At 45.8% G+C, this 18,477-nt stretch overlaps 1 protein-coding gene across 1 annotated transcript; it reads right to left on the reverse strand.

Moving 5' to 3' along the window:
* Positions 1-14,607: 14,607 nt before the first annotated feature.
* Positions 14,608-17,731, reverse strand: LOC127345330 (transcription factor bHLH62). Its single transcript, XM_051371792.2, has 8 exons — positions 16,602-17,731; positions 16,298-16,510; positions 16,115-16,180; positions 15,927-15,995; positions 15,717-15,791; positions 15,380-15,613; positions 15,208-15,298; positions 14,608-15,110 (listed from the first exon to the last, which is right to left on the reverse strand). The coding sequence occupies exons 1-8, from the start codon at positions 17,568-17,570 to the stop codon at positions 15,073-15,075; spliced, it is 1,755 nt and encodes a 584-aa protein (XP_051227752.1). The 5' UTR covers positions 17,571-17,731; the 3' UTR covers positions 14,608-15,072.
* Positions 17,732-18,477: the final 746 nt, after the last annotated feature.

Raw genomic sequence — 18,477 nt, forward strand, 5'->3', positions numbered from 1 at the left:
TCCTCTTCAATACTCATCATTTGCGAAGAAGGTTGCAATGAAAGATCAGCCGATGGTATCCCAATCGGCTCTTTGAACAGAACAAGACAGAGTATCCACCAGGCCTGCTGCCCCCCGAGCCTTGCTCGAGGCGAGAATGTCAGAGAGAATGCGCCAAAGCCGATCCCCTTTCTTCCTTAGACAGCCGATATACCCCTTCTGTCAACACGGCTGAACTAATATCAACAAGAAGTCTCGTGAACTCCGGATCAGCTTGAAGCAACTTCCATTGTTTTACTCCTGCGACAAGGCACCACAGTTGGCCGGGATTTGGTGGAGATTCAGTAAACCTCGCATAATTCCACTAGAGTCGATGGCTGCGCATCGGCTGCTTCTCAATTCTAAAGTCGATGCCCTTGCATCGGCTGTCAAAATTTTTTTTTTACTGGCCTATCGGCCCCCAATATTTCTTTGCACACATGTCCTCCTGCATCTGCTCCCAAGTTCATCGTGTTTAGGTGCCCCCCGAGCCGAATCTGTCAGGGAATGGCAGATATCGGCTCTGTAATTCGTACGTCGGCTCCGGTAGGAACTAGGACGAACACAAGCAGAACATGTGGTGAGGATAATTTTGGCCGATTGCTGGGATCGGCCTCCATGATGATTGAAGCATTGACTGAAGGTTCTGTAATGTCCCTTCAAAGATTTTTGGGGCCGATCAGAGGGATCAGCCTCGCCATGTTTGATCACCGCTTCGCTTCAGCTACATGGTCAGGCCAGTGGATAAAACCAGCTTAACCCTTCCCTTCGTCACGTCGATGCGCTCGCAGTCGTCCAAATTGATACCTGAGAGGGGTTCTTGGCCTGCTGCTTCCCATGCGTTCATGCCAGCCGTTGAAATTTCGGCTGAGTCATCGGCCTGGACGACCTCTACCTCATCTCCATCCCACTGTATTATGCATTGGTGCATCGTGGAGGGAATGCAGCAGTTGGCGTGGATCCAATCTCTTCCTAGCAGAACAGCATAAGTGCTCGTGCTATCGACGATGAAGAACATTGTACGGATAGTTTTCCTTCCTACGGTCAGGTCCACGTTCAGAACACCTTGTGCCTCAGACGCTTGACCGTTGAAATCGCTCAATGTCACGTTGGTCTTGATTAGATCTGAGCTAGAACGTCCCAGCCGACGTAGCATAGAGTACGGCATGATGTTGACTGCCGCTCCGGTGTCCACCAGCATCTTATTTACAGGCCTCCCATCGATATATCCTCGCAAGTACAGGGCCTTCAGATGTCTGTAGCTCTTTTCTCGTGGCTTCTCAAAGATAACCGGCCGTGGGCCGCAGTCAAGTTGTGCCACGGGTACCTCGTCTAATCCTGGAGCACTGAACTCCGAAGGAAGGATGAACACCATGTTTGTACCAGCCGATGTTTCATCATCGGCTTTCCTTTGCTTGGGGCGCCACTCCATTTTCCGTGGACGACCCTCTTCATCCAGGGTCCGCTGAACTTTCGCAGCCAGATCAGGTCGTGCCTTCCTTAGCGTATGCAAGTACAACCTTTCGGCTTCCTCCAGGCCGCGCAACCGCTGAACCCTGCGCTTTTGGGAACGGCTGAGTTCGTCAGGGCACCACCTTGGCCGGTGGCACCTGTCTTCTTCTTCTTCTCCCTCATCTTCTGAATCCTCGAGATCTGCCCAACGAGGTGACTCAGCGCGTTTACTTTGTGGCGGGAGAGGCCCTAGGCGCTTGAACACAGACACGTTGGCTGCCTCCTTCTTCTTCTGGTTGCATTCTGGGCAATTGCCGATTGTGGGCAATCGGCTCATTCCTGAATCCCAGCAGTGTCTGAAGAAGGGGCAGTCCCAATGCCTGGCGTTGTCATCTTGCTCCCTTGATTTTTCCGTGGCACGGCGCTCGTGCTCCTCCTCATCGCGATCCTGCCGACGATGTCTTCTGGCTTCTCTAGCCAGACGATCCCTCTCATCATCATAGCTGGACTGTCGGCGTTGGTCATACTGCCTTACATACTTGTTGAGGAGGTGATCAGAGAGAGGTCGCTGATATCTTATGTTCTTCACCTCTCCCTCTGTGACGTAGCGCCTGCCATCATGATGGAGCCGATCGCGTGGAGCGGCCTCCTCTGTGTCCTTGCTATGAGAGCAGCTACCCTCATCTCCATCTTTGCCGGAGTGATTCCCAGGTCCTACCATGTTGATGCTGAACGAGGATCCTGGCTGGCAACCTTCAGGGTAGGTGAACTCTACCATGTTAACGGTGGGGAAGGGCTGGGTATCGACCTTCATGGCGTACTGGTTGAAAATTAGACGCCCCTTCTCTATCGCCGCTTGGATGTGCTGACGCCACACCCTGCAGTCGTTGGTGGCATGGGAGAGCGAGTTGTGCCATTTGCAGTATGGCTTTCCGTTCAGCTCTTGCGCCGTGGGGAATTTGAGACCTTCAGGAATCGTCAACTGCTTCTCCTTGAGCAGGAGGTCGAAGATTTGCTCAGTCTTGGTCACGTCAAAATCAAATCCCCTGGGTGGGCCTGGTGGCTTTACCCATTTGCAGGACACGGGGGTTCCTCCCCGAGTCCATTCAGCCACTGCTACCTCTTGGTCTCCCGCAGGAACTTCGTCTTCCTCTGCATCGACCAGGACTACTGCACGTTTGAACTTGTCTTGGTACAGGTCCGGGTGGCGCTGTTCATATGCGACAGCTTACGAACCATGTGCGCCGCGAGGGATAATCTGCTTGGGAGGCCATGTCCTTGAGCTGTGTTGCAAGGCCTGCATCGCCAACTCGATCGCTTCCTTTTCAGTTATACGAACCGAATAACATCGGTTCCTAAGATTCTGAAGCGCTGGATGTATTCTGTCACGGTTTCTCCGCGCTTCGACGTAGTTGTGCTAGATCGGCAATGCCGGACTCGGAAGCTTCGAATGGTATTGCATATGGAACTGCTCTTCCAACCGCTTCCAAGTCCGGATGGAGTCTCGGTGGTGGCAATGAGGTATACCATCCGAAAGCCGATCCCGTGAGGGACCGTGAGAAGAGCCTCACGCGTAGCTGATCCGACACCGAAGCCGGTCCTAGTTGTGCCAAATATCGGCCGACGTGTTCGATGGAGCTGGAGCCATCCGATCCACCGAATTTGGAGAAATCAGGGAGCCGATATTTAGGTGGCAGCGGGATCATCTCGTACTCGTCGGGTACGGCTTGGAATAGCCGATTGCCCTTCTCTTCGGCACCATGCCGAACTGGTCTCTCGGTATGGTACTGATCTGATCCATTGCCGGGCTGCAGGAGTTGAACTACGAAGATTCGCCGGGGTGGCGTACTTAGCCAGCCATGTTTGCTTTTCCAGCTCTGAGCCAAGCTGCAGGAGCTGAGCTACGGAGGTTCGTCGGGTGGCGTACTTAGCTAGCCACGTCCGCTTCTCAAGCTACGTCGCCGACGTTCCTCCTGTTTTCGCCGGAGTCCCCGATGTTGTGGCCTGGTTCGTGAGTGCCCGGTTGCCACAACTGGCACATACGTGCACGCGTATCCGTGAGGGATCTCCTTAGGCGCCTCGGGCAAGAACTGGTAGTCACTAGGGTCACCACCAATCTTGTAGACGACGAATGCCGGTGTAGCCGGCACTTCTGGTGCTGCCAACGCATATGGCAGCGGTGGACGGGACTGGAGTGGCAACTCTCCTTGATGCGTCCCGAGAGCTGGTCCTGACGGCGAGTACTGGTGCATCATGATCTCCTGGATCACGCGAAGAGCGACACGCTCCAACGTGTTGACCAGGTTCTCAGAGTGGCGGTGTAGCGAATGAGCCACCAAGTAGTTGTTCTCCTGCCGTAGGCCCCGGGTGCGTGCCTCCGTCGGGGCGAGAGAGGTCTATCCCATCGAGTGCACCTTCCGGTGAGAACCCCTTCCATCTGATGCCATGGGAACGGGTTCTCTGAAAAGAGCCGATGAGGTCGGCTTCGAGGGTGACTTTGATCTCGTCATACCTCTTCTTGAGCTCGTCGGGCAGCTCCTCGTAGGTGACTGGCGTGCCGTCCACCATCTCAGATGTAGATGGCGATGTGGTTGATGTAGACGATTGTCCCACCGGGCGTGCCAGAATGTGTTGACTGCCAAAACCCACCGGCGGGCAGCGACTGTCAACACGGTAGAGCCGGGAAGAGCCTAGAGCTGCGGCTGGCTGAGACCCCTCCGAGCGACGGCCCTCAAAGCTCTTCTGGTCACACGTCCGATGCGAAGTGCAAGGGCGTGCCACCTGACCTATACCTGGTCAGGAAGGTGATGGAGATGCCTTGCTTAATTTCCTGCATGGCATACACGTAAACATTAAATACGAGCCTCGATCGGCTCTCAGGTTATCCTGTGAATCGGCTCAAGGAGCCGATCCACCCATGATTCGTACGGGGTGCACGAATATATGGTGGTCCTGCTTGATCAAGATAAAGCTAATGAGATCTACGACGATTTAGGGTTTTCACCGCATAATCGGATCATCCTACTCCAGGTTGGGCCTCGCGGCCACGCACGGTGATCGTAAGCCGATCCTAAACAAGGCCTAAAAACCAACATGAAGTTGATCCCCGGAACATCCTGTTTAGGACTTGCGAACAACACCCTACGTGCCGCTGGATCCTCCACCCCTTCGTAAGGCCTAACTATTGCAGATATTAAACTAATCCTTGCAGAGCAAGGAGCAATCGTAACGGATCAGATCTACTAAATAATGATCAAGCGGGGTGCCGCCCCCACACCTGAGATGGGTGTGAGGGCGGCTAGACATGCAAGGGTTGCACTACGCTAGCATGTTACGCGAAGAACTATGCTAACCCTAACACATCTATGATAACTACGTTGCTCGCCATCAACAAGGCTTCAGTACGAGCAACGCATGAACAACGTGGAGCTTGTGCTGCCTAGATCGCAAGATGCGATCTAGGCAGCATGTCGCTTACCGGATAGAAACCCTCGAGACGAAGGAGTTGGCGATGCGCCGAGATTGGTTTGTTTGGTTGAACGTGAGTTGTTGTTTATTCCATAAACCCTAGGTACATATTTATAGTCCAAGGGACTTTCTAATTCAGGCGTGCACCTAACCGTGCACGGGTAAAACTCTAACTTCTAGCTTAAGATACGATCTAATAAATTACAGATACAAGGGCAAACTAGCCCAAACTTGGTACACAAGGCCGATTCACGTATTTCTTCCATGCACATATCTTCAAGCCCATATTGATCGCGGCCCACCTCTGACTCGGTCAAATTCTGGTGATAACACTTTGCTTTCTCAAGCCATGGCTAACCGAATCCTCGGGTGCCATCCAACAATCACATACCATGGAGGAGTGTCTATTTGTAAAATTATGAAAGTTAATTAATTTGGGACTGGGAACCCCATTGCCAGCTCTTTTTGCAAAGTTATTGGATAAGTGGATGAAGCCACTAGTCCATTGGTGAAAGTTGCCCAACAAGATTGAAAGATAAAACACCACATACTTCCTCATGAGCTATAAAACATTGACACAAATAAGAGATAGTAAATTTTGAATTGTTTAAAGGTAGCACACGAAGTATTTACTTGGAATGGCAGGAAATACCATGTAGTAGGTAGTTATGGTGGACACAAATGGCATAGGTTTGGGTTAAAGTATGGATGCACGAGAAGCATTCCCTCTCAGTACAGGTCTTTGGCTAGCAAGGTTAATTAGCAAGCATAAGAGTTGAGGGAAGCAAACAAATATACATGTGATAGAAACAATCATGCATCTTCCTTGTAAGCACAAACAATTTTAACTTCAGAATAATAAGCTATGAGCTAATAAGAAAGGAAGACAATGAAACAACTACATGTATTTCTCTTTTCTACTTAAACCTCAAAGTATTGTTGCTATTGACCAATGCTAAGTTTGCCAAAACCAAATAGATTACTCAATGCTCCCAAAGTGATACCAATACTAATAACAAGATCAATCATATAATAGAGATTGCAAACTAAAATAAGATGTGCAATATGTAAATGATAAGACTTCTCATTAATATTCCATAACGATAACTCACACCAAGGGATACATAGACAACCAACTAAAGGAGAGATACTTCCACACTGCAACCCATCTTATATGATAACTTCCCTACTCATGATATGACACTACTTGATAGTAAAAAAAGTAAAAGATAGTGATGATGTGATACCGCGGCACTCCCCCAAGCTTGGAACAAAACAAGGGGATGCCAATACCGATGATGAATTACTCCTTCGGCGGTGGTGGTGATGAATTCCCATCATCAGACTTCCAAGGAAGAGGCTCTCCGTCAACAAACGACATCTTGGTCTCGGGAATCCTGAAACTAGCAACATAACTTATGTGTTTAAACCTGTTTTCATACTCACATTTCTGATTCTGAACGTCATAGAGTTGAGCTTGGAGTTTGTTGGTGGTGTCGTGAAGCGAGAGGATGTCGTCCCACAGCTTTGCAGTCTCCTTATTGTGTGCATCAATAAGTTCAGACACAATCTTGTGGAAGATGTCCACTTCACGCTCAGCCATCTTCTTGTAGTTGAAGACCTCTTGTTCTAGCTTCTCCATCCTGTCTTCCAAGCTTCCTTCTCCTTTAGGACCCTGGACATCTTTGATCTGCAACTCTCCATCAACGAGCAGCAACTCCTTGGGGTGCATCTTTAGCTCGTTCATGTACAGGTTGACGACGTCCTCGCAGAAGCTGTCTTTCGGAGTTTCCGAAGAAGACATGATGGCTCTAGATCCGAAGCAGATCCTGGCAGAAAACAGCTCGAAACAAAACACGTCGAGAAAATGATATACGGACCTCCAGAGGTCCGGGGGATTATATAGCAAGAATTTTTACGACAAAAGGAAAGTACCAGGTCGAACCAGAGTCGGAGAGGGGCGACGAGGTGGCCTCCTCATAGGGCGGCGCGGCCAGGCTGGGGCCCGCGCCGGCCTATGAGGGCACGCCCTCATGCGTCTCCTCCACTCCGTTTCGATCTCGTAATTTTTCATATTTTCCAAAAACAGCAAAAGCATTGTTCGGAAAGTAAAACGTGAACTTTTTATTACCAGTACTATTACCTATTCGAAGTCGAACTCTGCCAGACTGTCAATTTGACCTTTGATGAAAGCTTCCGGAGTTTCCACTCGAATAACATCGACATCTTCATTATAAGAATCACCTGAGATATAATGCTTGAGTCTTTGTCCATTCACCACTTGTGTGGCATTGCCTTGGAGAGAGCTAATTTTAATTGCTCCTGAACGATACACCTCTTCAATGACATATGGTCCTTCCCATTTTGAGAGTAATTTCCCTGCAAAGAATCTGAGACGAGATATAATGCTTGAGTCTTTGTCCATTCACCACTTGTGTGGCATTGCCTTGGAGAGAGCTAATTTTAATTGCTCCTGAATGATACACCTCTTCAATGACATATGGTCCTTCCCATTTTGAGAGTAATTTCCCTGCAAAGAATCTGAGACGAGACCGATACAATAGGAATTTATCCCCGATATTAAATTCTCTTTTGATAATTTTTCTATCATGCCATTTCTTAACTTTCTCTTTAAAGAGTTTAGAATTCTCATAAGCTTCGCTTCTCCATTCATCCAGAGAACTCAATTGTAGCAACCTCTTCTTACCGGCAAGTTTAGGATCTTTATTTAGTTCTCTTACCGCCCAATAAGCTTTGTGCTCTAGTTCTAAAGGTAAATGACAAGCTTTCCCATAGACCATTTTATACGGTGACATACCCATGGGATTTTTATAAGCAGTTCTATAAGCCCACAATGCTTCCTTCAATTTACTAGCCCAATTCTTTCTAGATTTATTAACAGTCTTTTGCAAGATAGATTTAATCTCTCTATTTGATAGTTCTACTTGCCCACTAGTTTGAGGATGATAAGCGGAAGCAATTCTATGATTAATACCATATTTAGCAAGAGTTTTTCTAAAACCACCATGAATAAAATGAGAACCTCCATCAGTCATAAGATATCTAGGAACTCCAAATCTAGGAAAAATAATATCTAAAAGCATTCTTAAAGAGGTCTCACCATCAGCAGTTTTTGTGGGTATGGCTTCCACCCATTTAGTAACATAATCAACAACAACAAGTATATGAGTGTTACCTTCTGAAGAGGGGAAAGGTCCCATGAAGTCAAATCCCCAACAATCGAATGGTTCAATAACAAGAGTATAATTCATAGGCATTTCATTGCGTCTGGAGATATTACCAACCCTCTGACATTCATCACAAGATAAAATAAACTTCCTTGCATCTTTGAAGAGAGTTGGCCAATAAAAACCTGATTGTAGAACCTTTTGCGCGGTTCTATCTCCGGCGTGATGTCCTCCATAAGCACTACCATGACATTTACTCAATATCTCTTGTTGTTCATATTCGGGAACACATCTTCATGAATACCATCCACTCCTTCTTTATATAAGTGTGGGTCATCCCAAAAATAATGCCTCAAATCATAAAAGAATTTCCTCCTTTGCTGAGCTGAAAAGGTTGGGGGCAAGTACTTGGAGACAATAAAGTTAGCATAATCAGCGTACCAAGGGCTATCTCGCGAGCTCACCTTTATTACAGCCAATTGTTCATTTGGAAAACTATCATTAACAGGAACAGGATCATAAGCAATATTTTCCAATCTAGATAAATTATCAGCAACAGGATTATCAGCACCTTTCATATCTATAATATGTAAATCAAATTCTTGCAACAGAAGTACCCATCTAATAAGCCTTGGCTTAGCATCTTTCTTTTGCATTAGGTATCTGATTGCAGCATGATCAGTATGAATTGTAACTTTTGAATCAACAATATAGGATCTAAACTTATCACAAGCAAAGACTACAACTAACAATTCTTTTTCAGTTGTAGCATAATTTCTCTGAGCAGCATCAAGAGTTTTACTAGCATAATGAATAACATTCAATTTTTTATCTACTCGCTGTCCAAGAACAACACCTACAGCAAAATCACTAGCATCACACATAATTTCAAAAGGTAAGTTCCAATCAGGAGGTTCAACTATAGGAGCAGTTGTTAAGGCTTTCTTTAGAGTTTCAAAAGCTTCCTTACAATCATCATAAAAAACAAAAGGTACATCTTTTTGAAGAAGATTAGTAAGCAGTTTTGAAATCTTGGAGAAGTCTTTAATAAATCTCCTATAAAACCCAGCATGACCAAGAACACTACGAATACCTTTAACATCCCTGGGATAGGGCATCTTCTCAATTGCTTCAACTTTAGCTCTATCAACTTCAATACCTCTCTCAGAAATTTTATATCCCAATACAATTCCTTCATTAACCATAAAGTGGCATTTCTCCCAATTAAGAACAAGGTTAGTTTCTTCACATCTCTGCAAAAATTTATCAAGGTTCCGCAAGCAATTATCAAAAGAATTCCCATAGACAGAAAAATCATCCATGAATACCTCTACAATATTCTCGCAAAAGCCATGAAAAATAGCAGACATGCATCTTTGAAAAGTAGCAGGAGCATTACATAAACCAAAAGGCATACGTCTATAAGCATAAGTTCCATAGGGACAAGTGAAAGTGGTTTTCTCTTGATCCTTAGTTTTAGCAGCAATTTGTGAAAACCCAGAATAACTATCAAAAAAGCAAAAATGAGTATTCTTAGACAACTTTTCTAACATTTGATCAATAAAAGGTAAAGGGTAATGATCTTTCTTAGTAACCTTATTAACTTTTCGATAATCAATGCACATTCTATACCCTACAACTACTCTTTGAGGTATGAGCTCATCGTTATCATTAGGTACAACAGTCATTCCTCCTTTCTTAGAAACGCAATGCACAGGACTAACCCATCTACTATCAGCAATAGGATATATAATACCAGCTTCAAGAAGTTTTAATACCTCATTCCTTACCACATCCTTCATCTTAGGAATTAGATGACGCTGATGTTCAACAACAGGCTTTGCATCATCTTCCATATTAATGGCATGTTGGCAAATAGAGGGAGAAATCCTCTTCAAGTCATCAAGAGTGTAGCCAATAGCTCCTCGGTGTTTCTTCAATATTTCCAATAACCTTTCTTCCTCAATCTCCGAAAGCTTAGAACTAATAATAACAGGATATATTTTCTTATCATCAATATGAGCATATTTAAGATTATCAGGCAATAGTTTTAAATCAAAAACAGTATCTTCCTTTGGTGGTGGTGTTATACCTAGATCTTCTACCGGTAAATCATGCTTAAGAATAGGTTGACGAAAGAAAATTTCATCAAGCTCATTTCTTTCTTCCCTAAAGACTTCACTCTCACTATTCTCCAAATGTTGCTGCAAAGGATTATTAGGAGCAAGAGCAATAGATGCACACTGTTCAACTCTAAAATCATTATTAGGTGAATCAGCTTCATAAGGAGTTTTGGCAAATTTAGAGAAATTAAACTCATAAGATTCACCAGCAAATTTAGTCAAAATTTTCTCTTTCTTGCAATCTATAACAGCTCCACAAGTATTTAGAAAAGGTCTACCAAAAATGATAGGACAATACTTACTAGCAGCAGAACCAAGTACCAAAAAGTCAGCAGGATATTTAATCTTACCACATAGAACTTCCACATCTCGAACAATACCAATTGGAGAGATAGTTTCTCTATTAGCCAGCCGAATAACCACATCAATATCTTCAAGTTCACAAGAACCAATTTCGTGCATAATCTCCGTGTAAAGCTCATAAGGAATAGCACTAATACTTGCACCAATATCGCATAAACCATAATAACAATGATCACCAATTCTAACTGATAGCATAGGAACACTAGCTTTCCTAGACTTATTAGGATGTGAAACAATATTAGAAGCATCTTCACAGAAAATAATATGACCATCTTCCATATTTTCAGTCACAAGATCTTTAACTATTGCAATAGCAGGTTCAACTTTTATTTGCTCTTCAGGTTCTATAGGTTTCTTTTCACTTTTATTAACCGCACTATTTATAATAGAGTACTCCTTCATTTTAGCAGGAAAAGGAGTTTTTTCAATATAAGCTTCAGGAATAACATGATCAACATTTTCAACTACAACACATTTATTTATAGATGAATCAATTTTATCTTTATACGGTTCATGATACTTATCAAAATTCTTCTTAGGCAATTCATAATGAGAGGAAAAAGCTTTATAAAGATTTGCAGCAACTTGAGAATCAAGACCATAAGTAGCACTCATATTACGAAATTTATCAGTATCCATAAAAGCTTCAATGCATTTATAATCATAATTTATACCTGATTCTCTATCCTTGTCGTTCTCCCATCCTTCAGTATTCTCCTGGATCCGATTAAGAAGGTCCCTTTTAAACTCTTCTTTGTTGCGTGTAAATGATCCAGAACAAGAAGTATCCAGCAAGGTCTTATCTTGAAAAGAAAGTCTTGCATAGAAAATTATCAATAATAATATTACCAGGAAGCTCATGAATGGGGCATTTGAGCATTAAAGACTTCAATCTCCCCCACGCTTGGGCAATACTCTCTCCATCATGAGGCCAAAAATTATATATGCGGTTCCGGTCTTTGTGAATTTCACTTGGAGGATAGAACTTAGAACAAAATCGGGGCACAATATCATTCCATTCAAGAGAATCCCCATCATCCAGTAATTTATACCAATGCGCCGCTTTACCAGACAGCGATATAGAGAATAGTTTCTTCCTCACTTCAACCATAGCAATACCTGCACACTTGAATAAACCGCATAATTCATGTAAGAACAGTAAATGATCTCCAGGATGGACAGTTCCATCCCCTGTATAACGGTTATCCACAACACGTTCAATAATTTTCATAGGTATTTTGTATGGAACCTCTTCCTCGCCTGGCGCCTCATCCACTACCTTTGCAACAGTAGTAGATTTTCCAAATAAAAATTCAAGAGAAGATCTCTCCATAATGAATTATAGCAGCAGGCAGAAATAAAATCAGCACAAACAGTAAAAGTTTCCCTTACCAATTCCACTTACCAATAGCTTTTGCCCTTGTTTCAAAAAAAAAAATTTGGTAAGCAGAGAGGTCTAGATTTCTGTATGGCCACAGCAAGGGGAACTTTGGGAATCAGTGAAATTATCCCATGATTCAGTCTTTCTATATGTCCAGTTCACACTTATGAAAGCCATTCAACATTTCCTTAAAATCAAACTTTATCTTATCCCAAAAAACTTTGTAAAAATCTTATAGTAAACCATCAGGTTCAACAGAGCTCCGTCCACTTCTCAATCTCAAATGGCCTAATTAGAATATATCTATATTTCTCACTCAACTGTTACCATTTTTTTCATCAAGCATCAAACTATTCACCGTAGAATGGGACGTGGATTTTTGGGTCTTGGATGCGCCGGAGCCCGTTTTCAACAATATAATCGAATAAATACTAAAAATAAACCTGGGAGTATGTATTCTCCATTGTTCATCTGCACAGCTATATGGTTTTCTTTTTCGTGCCACTGGCTTCAGTGAAAAAACTTTGTATTCCCACCTCCCTCTTCCAAATCCTTCTCTCTTTAGCTCTATGCCACAATTTTAATTCTTCATTTTCATTTCTTAAACCCAATTACTACAACCTAAACAGCACTCGCCTCAAAGGTAGCCTCCGTTTCGCGATGAACTTGTTGAATTTTTTTTCAGTATCATCGAAACGAAACTAGCAGCGAGAAAGTCCGGCCTTTAAGAGAACAATAATTGTTTGACTTGATCTTTGCTATGATGATAGCCGACTGGTGCAAAAGATATAACCTTTCCTATCCATTTATGCAAGCAGATGAGTTTCAGACCTGAAGATTCTAGCTAAGGAAGGAAGTTGTTGGCCAATTCTTGGATGTCTCTGGTGGATGATAGCTTAGCTGTTGACCCTGAAAAGTGAAGGGAGGGTGTCAACAGGCAAAGGTGTTGCCTGTCTTAACAGGCACATCCAATTTAGGCTCCTAAATACGATACAGTCTATAAAATGAACCCGTCTCAGGTTTTGAATTCACCTTGCTCGCGTGCGAAATTGCACACGCATAATTTATACAGATCTAAATCCACGCTCCGGTGCACTTCAAGTATTATTCCTTAATTTCAGGCACGATCTGTGCACCCAGGCAGGTCCACATTCAGCTGGTGATATATACACGTATGTGAGGCATCTGAGCATCTCTCGTAACAAGAAGAAAGAAAACGAAGGGTTTGACTTTGCTGTCGTGGCCTTCATCGCGTCACCTATCCTCCTCTGTAAACCACAACTTTCCTCTGAAGGCGACGCGCACACTAGTCTTTGCCTCCGAGCTAATGCTGCATTATTACATCTCAGTCTCTCACTTCCACAATTGATATAAAAAAGGGACGTAGATGAATAACAAGCAGAGAATGGAGCATTTAAATATAAATATATGTGTATACCCACTCATGAGCAACACACCCAGGACCAATATGTGACTGTATAATAAGTACACTTACCTTGCCACGGCTGCAAGTTTTTTATGCGAAAAAAAAACATGGTAGTACGTGTGGCAGCCACGATCTTGCTCGCGAGATGCATTGTCTTGCTTCGTGTGCAAACCATGATCTCATGTATAATGTACGGAGTATGTATGTACACAACACATTGTACTGTCATCTTCTTGCAAGAAATACAGTCGACATGAGATGAATACGATGATCGGCTGTGCTCGCTCGGGTGATTACGATGGTCCGTGGGCAGAGTGATAGCATCACAGTGCGTGGATTAATTAGTGAGCAGTGAACACTGCTTGCCAAGATCTCGCGTCCCGATTAGCAATGATTTTGGAGCTACAGCGTACATAATACAGCATCATTTGACAGCGAGGATGCCCGGAACAGATCGCCTCCGCGCGCTGATCCCGTCCCGGAGCGTGATCCCAGCCTGGATGATTTGGACCCTCTGAAATCAGATTTCGATCGCGATATTTTTAACAACACTGACAGAGATAGATAGATGCAGAAAGAGTATTACTAGTACTACTAATCTTCTGCCTTGTAAGTGTGTTGAGTTTTGTAGATGATGGAATTGGAGTATCATTGTATGACTGTAGATGAACAGGAGCAAGCACTCCTCATCTGATCTGATCTGATCTAATCTCATCGCAAGCACTGAATGCGGCTGCCTTGCCTGTCTGATGTACGCGTAGTTTAGGAGCAAGCAGGCCTTTTAAGATCATCAGCATCAATCTCGTAATAATGGGTAGAGGCCTCATCCCTCATTACTGGGTGTCCCAGCCAGTGCTGTCCCTGTCTCCGGGTACTTATCGCCACAGCTACAAATCCAGACCCAATTGAACAACTTGCTTGTTCCTTCTGTCCATGTCCTTTTTACTCACAACCCACAATGCCTCCTTCTACACCCCTTGGCCGTGGCTGATGAACAGATCCCAGAATGAGAAAAGAAGCCTGGCTCCTGAGCTGCTCCAAGTGGGCAGCACCCAGGGAGCAGTGCCATGTACTGCTGCATTTTCTCATCAGCACCACATCAATGTGTTTTCGATCTGGAGGCATCATAATGCTGGAACCAGATGTGGATGATCAATTCATTCATTCATTCACAGTTGCAAGACACAATTAAAGGTCTGCTTAATAATGGTATTTATCTGCTAAAAATATACTATATAGTGGCAATACAAATGATATTACACATCTTCAATTACCCTCTTCGCTTGAAAAGGGGTAAGGCAGAAGGGGTCCTGACTCTGACTGATGATGATCAGGTATCCCTGTAGCGTGCCGCGGTATGTACCGAGCTTGTTTGCAGCTAGCTAAACATGCAAGAGGTGGAGTTGATAGGAAGGGCTAGCTACCGTTACACGGCCGCGTTCCGTTTTTTGTTCAAAAGAATCATTTCACCAGGAGATGGATGCAATGCAAATTAGAAGCTAAAGGCACTACTAGGGCCCAACATAGTTAGGTTGAATCTCTGAGTGCTTCCATGGATGGCAAGCTTGACTGACTTGGTTGGCTTCGTCTCTCTATGTACAGCGGGCGTCGACGCTTCGGTCCGATCAAGAGCTTCTTACATGGCGGGTGATGTCAAAGCTCCATTTTCATGTGGACCGTTTGCAACGAGCCTGATAGACATGAATTCAGCATTAGAAACCATTGTGACAGTGATGCAGATTCAGAGTTCAGGTTCAAAGGGAAGTGAAATATAGTGACTCTACTAACCGTCGTAGCTGTTGGAAGAGGTGGCCATCTCCTGACTCTGCCCCATGTCCATTTGAACAACACTCTGCAGATCTTGCCAGAATGCACCAACCTGTGAAGCATCGACAACGATCAGTGTCGTGCCATCAGAAGACCGTGTGAGCTCGATCATGTCATGGTTGCGCATCGTTACCTGAGAGCCGGCGTCGCCAACTCCGTTGAGAAAATGATGTTGGGAGCCCATTGACCGGCAGAACGCCGGGTCTAGCGGGTGCATGGAGCCCTGATCGTCCATGCCGTCGTTCATGCCACAACTGAGAGGGTTGTTGTTCCCCTGGTGAGGCTGGCTCATGAAGGGGAGCGGTGCACCTGAGGCGTCCAGCGGGAAATGCTGGGAGCTCTGCAACGGGCCACATGACTGTTGCATCTGACCACAAGCAAAATTGGAGTATGAGTAAGTTGAACCATTCTGTTTGCCTCAACAAGAAATGTGTCCGCAATGGGGAGGATCATATATGCTTTGTCCTCACATCTTTAGCAAGGAGGTTGGGCAAATTGTTGAAGTCCAGCTGGGGATTCACCGTCGCCAGCTTCATGGACAGAAACTGCAAAAAAAAATGTACATCAAGGGTAAGCGTTTAAGATGGTCCTCCTCGGGGCGTTCTAAAACGGCAAATGATGCGGTTTCATGATGATTCTGCAATTGCATATGTGTGGGGTGAGAATGGGCATATATATACCTCGACTTGCCGTTGCAACGATTGCACGTAGTTGATGATCTCGTCGAGCATCACAGCCTTGCCTACCACCTGAAACAGGCAATGGTTTCACGATTTCATATCTGGGCACACCAAGCTCTGAAACTAAGCTACTCAAACGGCAACAATTGCAATTGTGAGTGTGTTATTTTTGGTTGCAGTTGTAGTACCTTGTTGCAACCCGGGACAAGATCCTGCAGCAGCTTCATCCTCTGGCTGATCTTCTCTCTTCTAACCTGACCAAGACAAGACAAGACAGGGCAAAGCATAAGAAATTGTTCAGCAAAGATGGTCAGTCGCAGGATCAATGGAACCCAGTGCAGAGCGCGAGGCCAAGAAAGAATTGTTTGTACCCTCTCGGCGAGGCTGTGGCTGTCCGTCGCCTCCCCGCGCCTCGCCCGGACGTGGATGAAGTCCTGATGCGGGTCGGGGACGGGCCTGCCGTCCTTGCCCTGCTTCTTGCCACCGTTCTCGCTGCTGCTCTGTGCGGCCTTCCCCTTGCCGGAATTCTCCTCGGCGCCGTTGCCCTCCTCCATGGATTTGCAACGCTTCGACGCCGAATCGTCCTGCACGATCACGTTCATAGGATGAGAAGATCGATCACTAGTTTAGCTCCAGAGTACATACATAGCTGAGCGGAATTCGGGTTGTGCGTACCTTGGCGAGAAGATCCTTGGCGGAGGTGGACATGGAGCTGTCCTTGCCTTTCCCCTTGGCGCCGGTGGCCTTCCGCTTCCGCGCATTGCCGTCCTTGAGCGGGCCGGCCGACGCCGGATCGGAGACCGAGGAGTCGTCCCGGAGCTCCATCTCCCTCAATGCGCCGACGGGGCCGTCGTCCGGGAGGCCGTAGCTGGCGCGGGCGTCGAAGCTGGAGAGGCGCGCGGCGGCGCGCTCGGCGAAGCCCGGGTCGGCGAGGAACTGGTCCAGGGAGGCTATGGGCATCAGGTTCTCCAGCGTGGGCGGCAGGCCGGCGCCGCCAGGGTAGTGGTGGGGGTGGTACTGGCCCATCATGGAGAGGTTGAGCTTGGGCGGCGAGCCGGCGTAGTGCGGGCGCGGCGAGATCCCGTGGAGCGCGCGGGCGTCCGTGGTGTTGGCGGCGGGCGGGGAGGAGGTCATGGGGTCGAGCTGGTGCCCTGCGTCCATGGAGGAGCTGTCCCAGCTGTTGAGGTTGAGGAAGCTCTGCGGCGGCGGCGGCGGCAGCTGGTCCGGCGGGCCGCAGTTCATCGATCCCCTTGCCGCGCAAAGATCTGCGCACCCGCAATTGCGCAAGAAACCGCAAGAAGAAGAGGCCGAATTCCGAGAAGAAGCGCGCGGTGACGAGCGGAGACGGCCCGAATCGAGCAAAGAAGCGCGCGCGGGAGGGCGAGGCAAGTAGCCACCAAATCCCACTACGGGAGGGAAGGAGGGCCGGAGATAAGGGTAAAGGCGAGAGCTTTTGGTGTGCGTGACAACGCAGGTGGGAGAAAAGTGGAGAGGAGTGGGAAAGAAGCACCTAAAACAAAGCAAAAGCTTGCGCAGGCAAAAGCAGAGGAGAGACGAGACGAGTCGAGAGAGAGAGTGGTGATAGTGGTAGAGAGGTTGGGGGAGTGTGGTGGTGGGAGTATGTATATAGGTCCAGGATGGCATGGGTCAAAATGGAGGTGCTATGCCCATCATCGCCTCAGCCTTTCCTGCCATGAAACAAGGAGGAAGAAGAAGAAGAAGCTGGAGAGAGTGGCACTGCAGAGAGATCACCTCACAGCCTCAGGGTGGTGGAGAAGTGGAAGCTCGAGTGGTGGTAGTGGTGAGTTTCTTGCAGGAAAGAAGGGGTAAAGGGTGAAGCTGATCATGATGATGATGATGCATTGCATTTGCTGGCTACCTTTACCTGAGTGTGATGCAAACATAAATAAATGCTAAAAATTAGTAGATGGTAAAATTGGAGATGTTCTTGTATTTTACATTACTTTGCGTTATGTTTTTCTGATCCTGGGATATTTTTCTCATAAAACTATGAGGTGAAGGCGATGGTCCCTATAAGCAGCAGGGCTGTTGTAGGTTTGGCCGTGGAATTGAGAGATGAACCAATCATGAAATTTGGGAATGGGAAGAAGGCCACAAGGGGACACAGGATGCTTGGTAGTTTGGGTTGGATCCTACCACTACTGTGTTGCCTACCCAACAAAATAAGAATCGTTTTTAATAATTGTCTAGTTTTTAATTTTGGGGATGCAGCGGTAGCCCATTGGATGGAACCCGGCGTGATTTGTTCTCGTGTGCTCCGGAACTGTTTGAGGCTGATTGGGGTTTTCAACCCCTTCTGTTCCATGGTTTTTCTAGTAGCACCCGAGTGAGTCTCATCGTCACACTATTTTAAAGAAGTAAATTCTAGATAAACAAACACATTACAACGGAAAGTTTAAAGAACCATCCATATTCGTTAAAATTACCAAAAAAAAACTAACAAAATTAAGTGAATTCGTTCCAATGTGCACCGATTCGCTAGTTTAGCTATCGTAACAAGGAATATGTCAGTGGTGACGTGGTAAAACGT

The sequence above is a fragment of the Lolium perenne genome, chromosome 3, assembly GCF_019359855.2.
Source record: "Lolium perenne isolate Kyuss_39 chromosome 3, Kyuss_2.0, whole genome shotgun sequence".
Classification (NCBI taxonomy): Eukaryota; Viridiplantae; Streptophyta; class Magnoliopsida; order Poales; family Poaceae; genus Lolium; species Lolium perenne.

Bases quoted from the DNA above. Each gene is read 5' to 3' on its own strand.
- LOC127345330 (XM_051371792.2), bottom strand. From the start codon at position 17,570: ATGCCATCCTGGACCTATATACATACTCCCACCACCACACTCCCCCAA. The intron at 15,792-15,926 runs GTATATATATGC...TTTTTTTTGCAG, and splicing joins CGTTGCAACGGCAAGTCGAG to TTTCTGTCCATGAAGCTGGC. The intron at 15,299-15,379 runs GTAACGATGCGC...GATGCTTCACAG, and splicing joins TTGGCGACGCCGGCTCTCAG to GTTGGTGCATTCTGGCAAGA.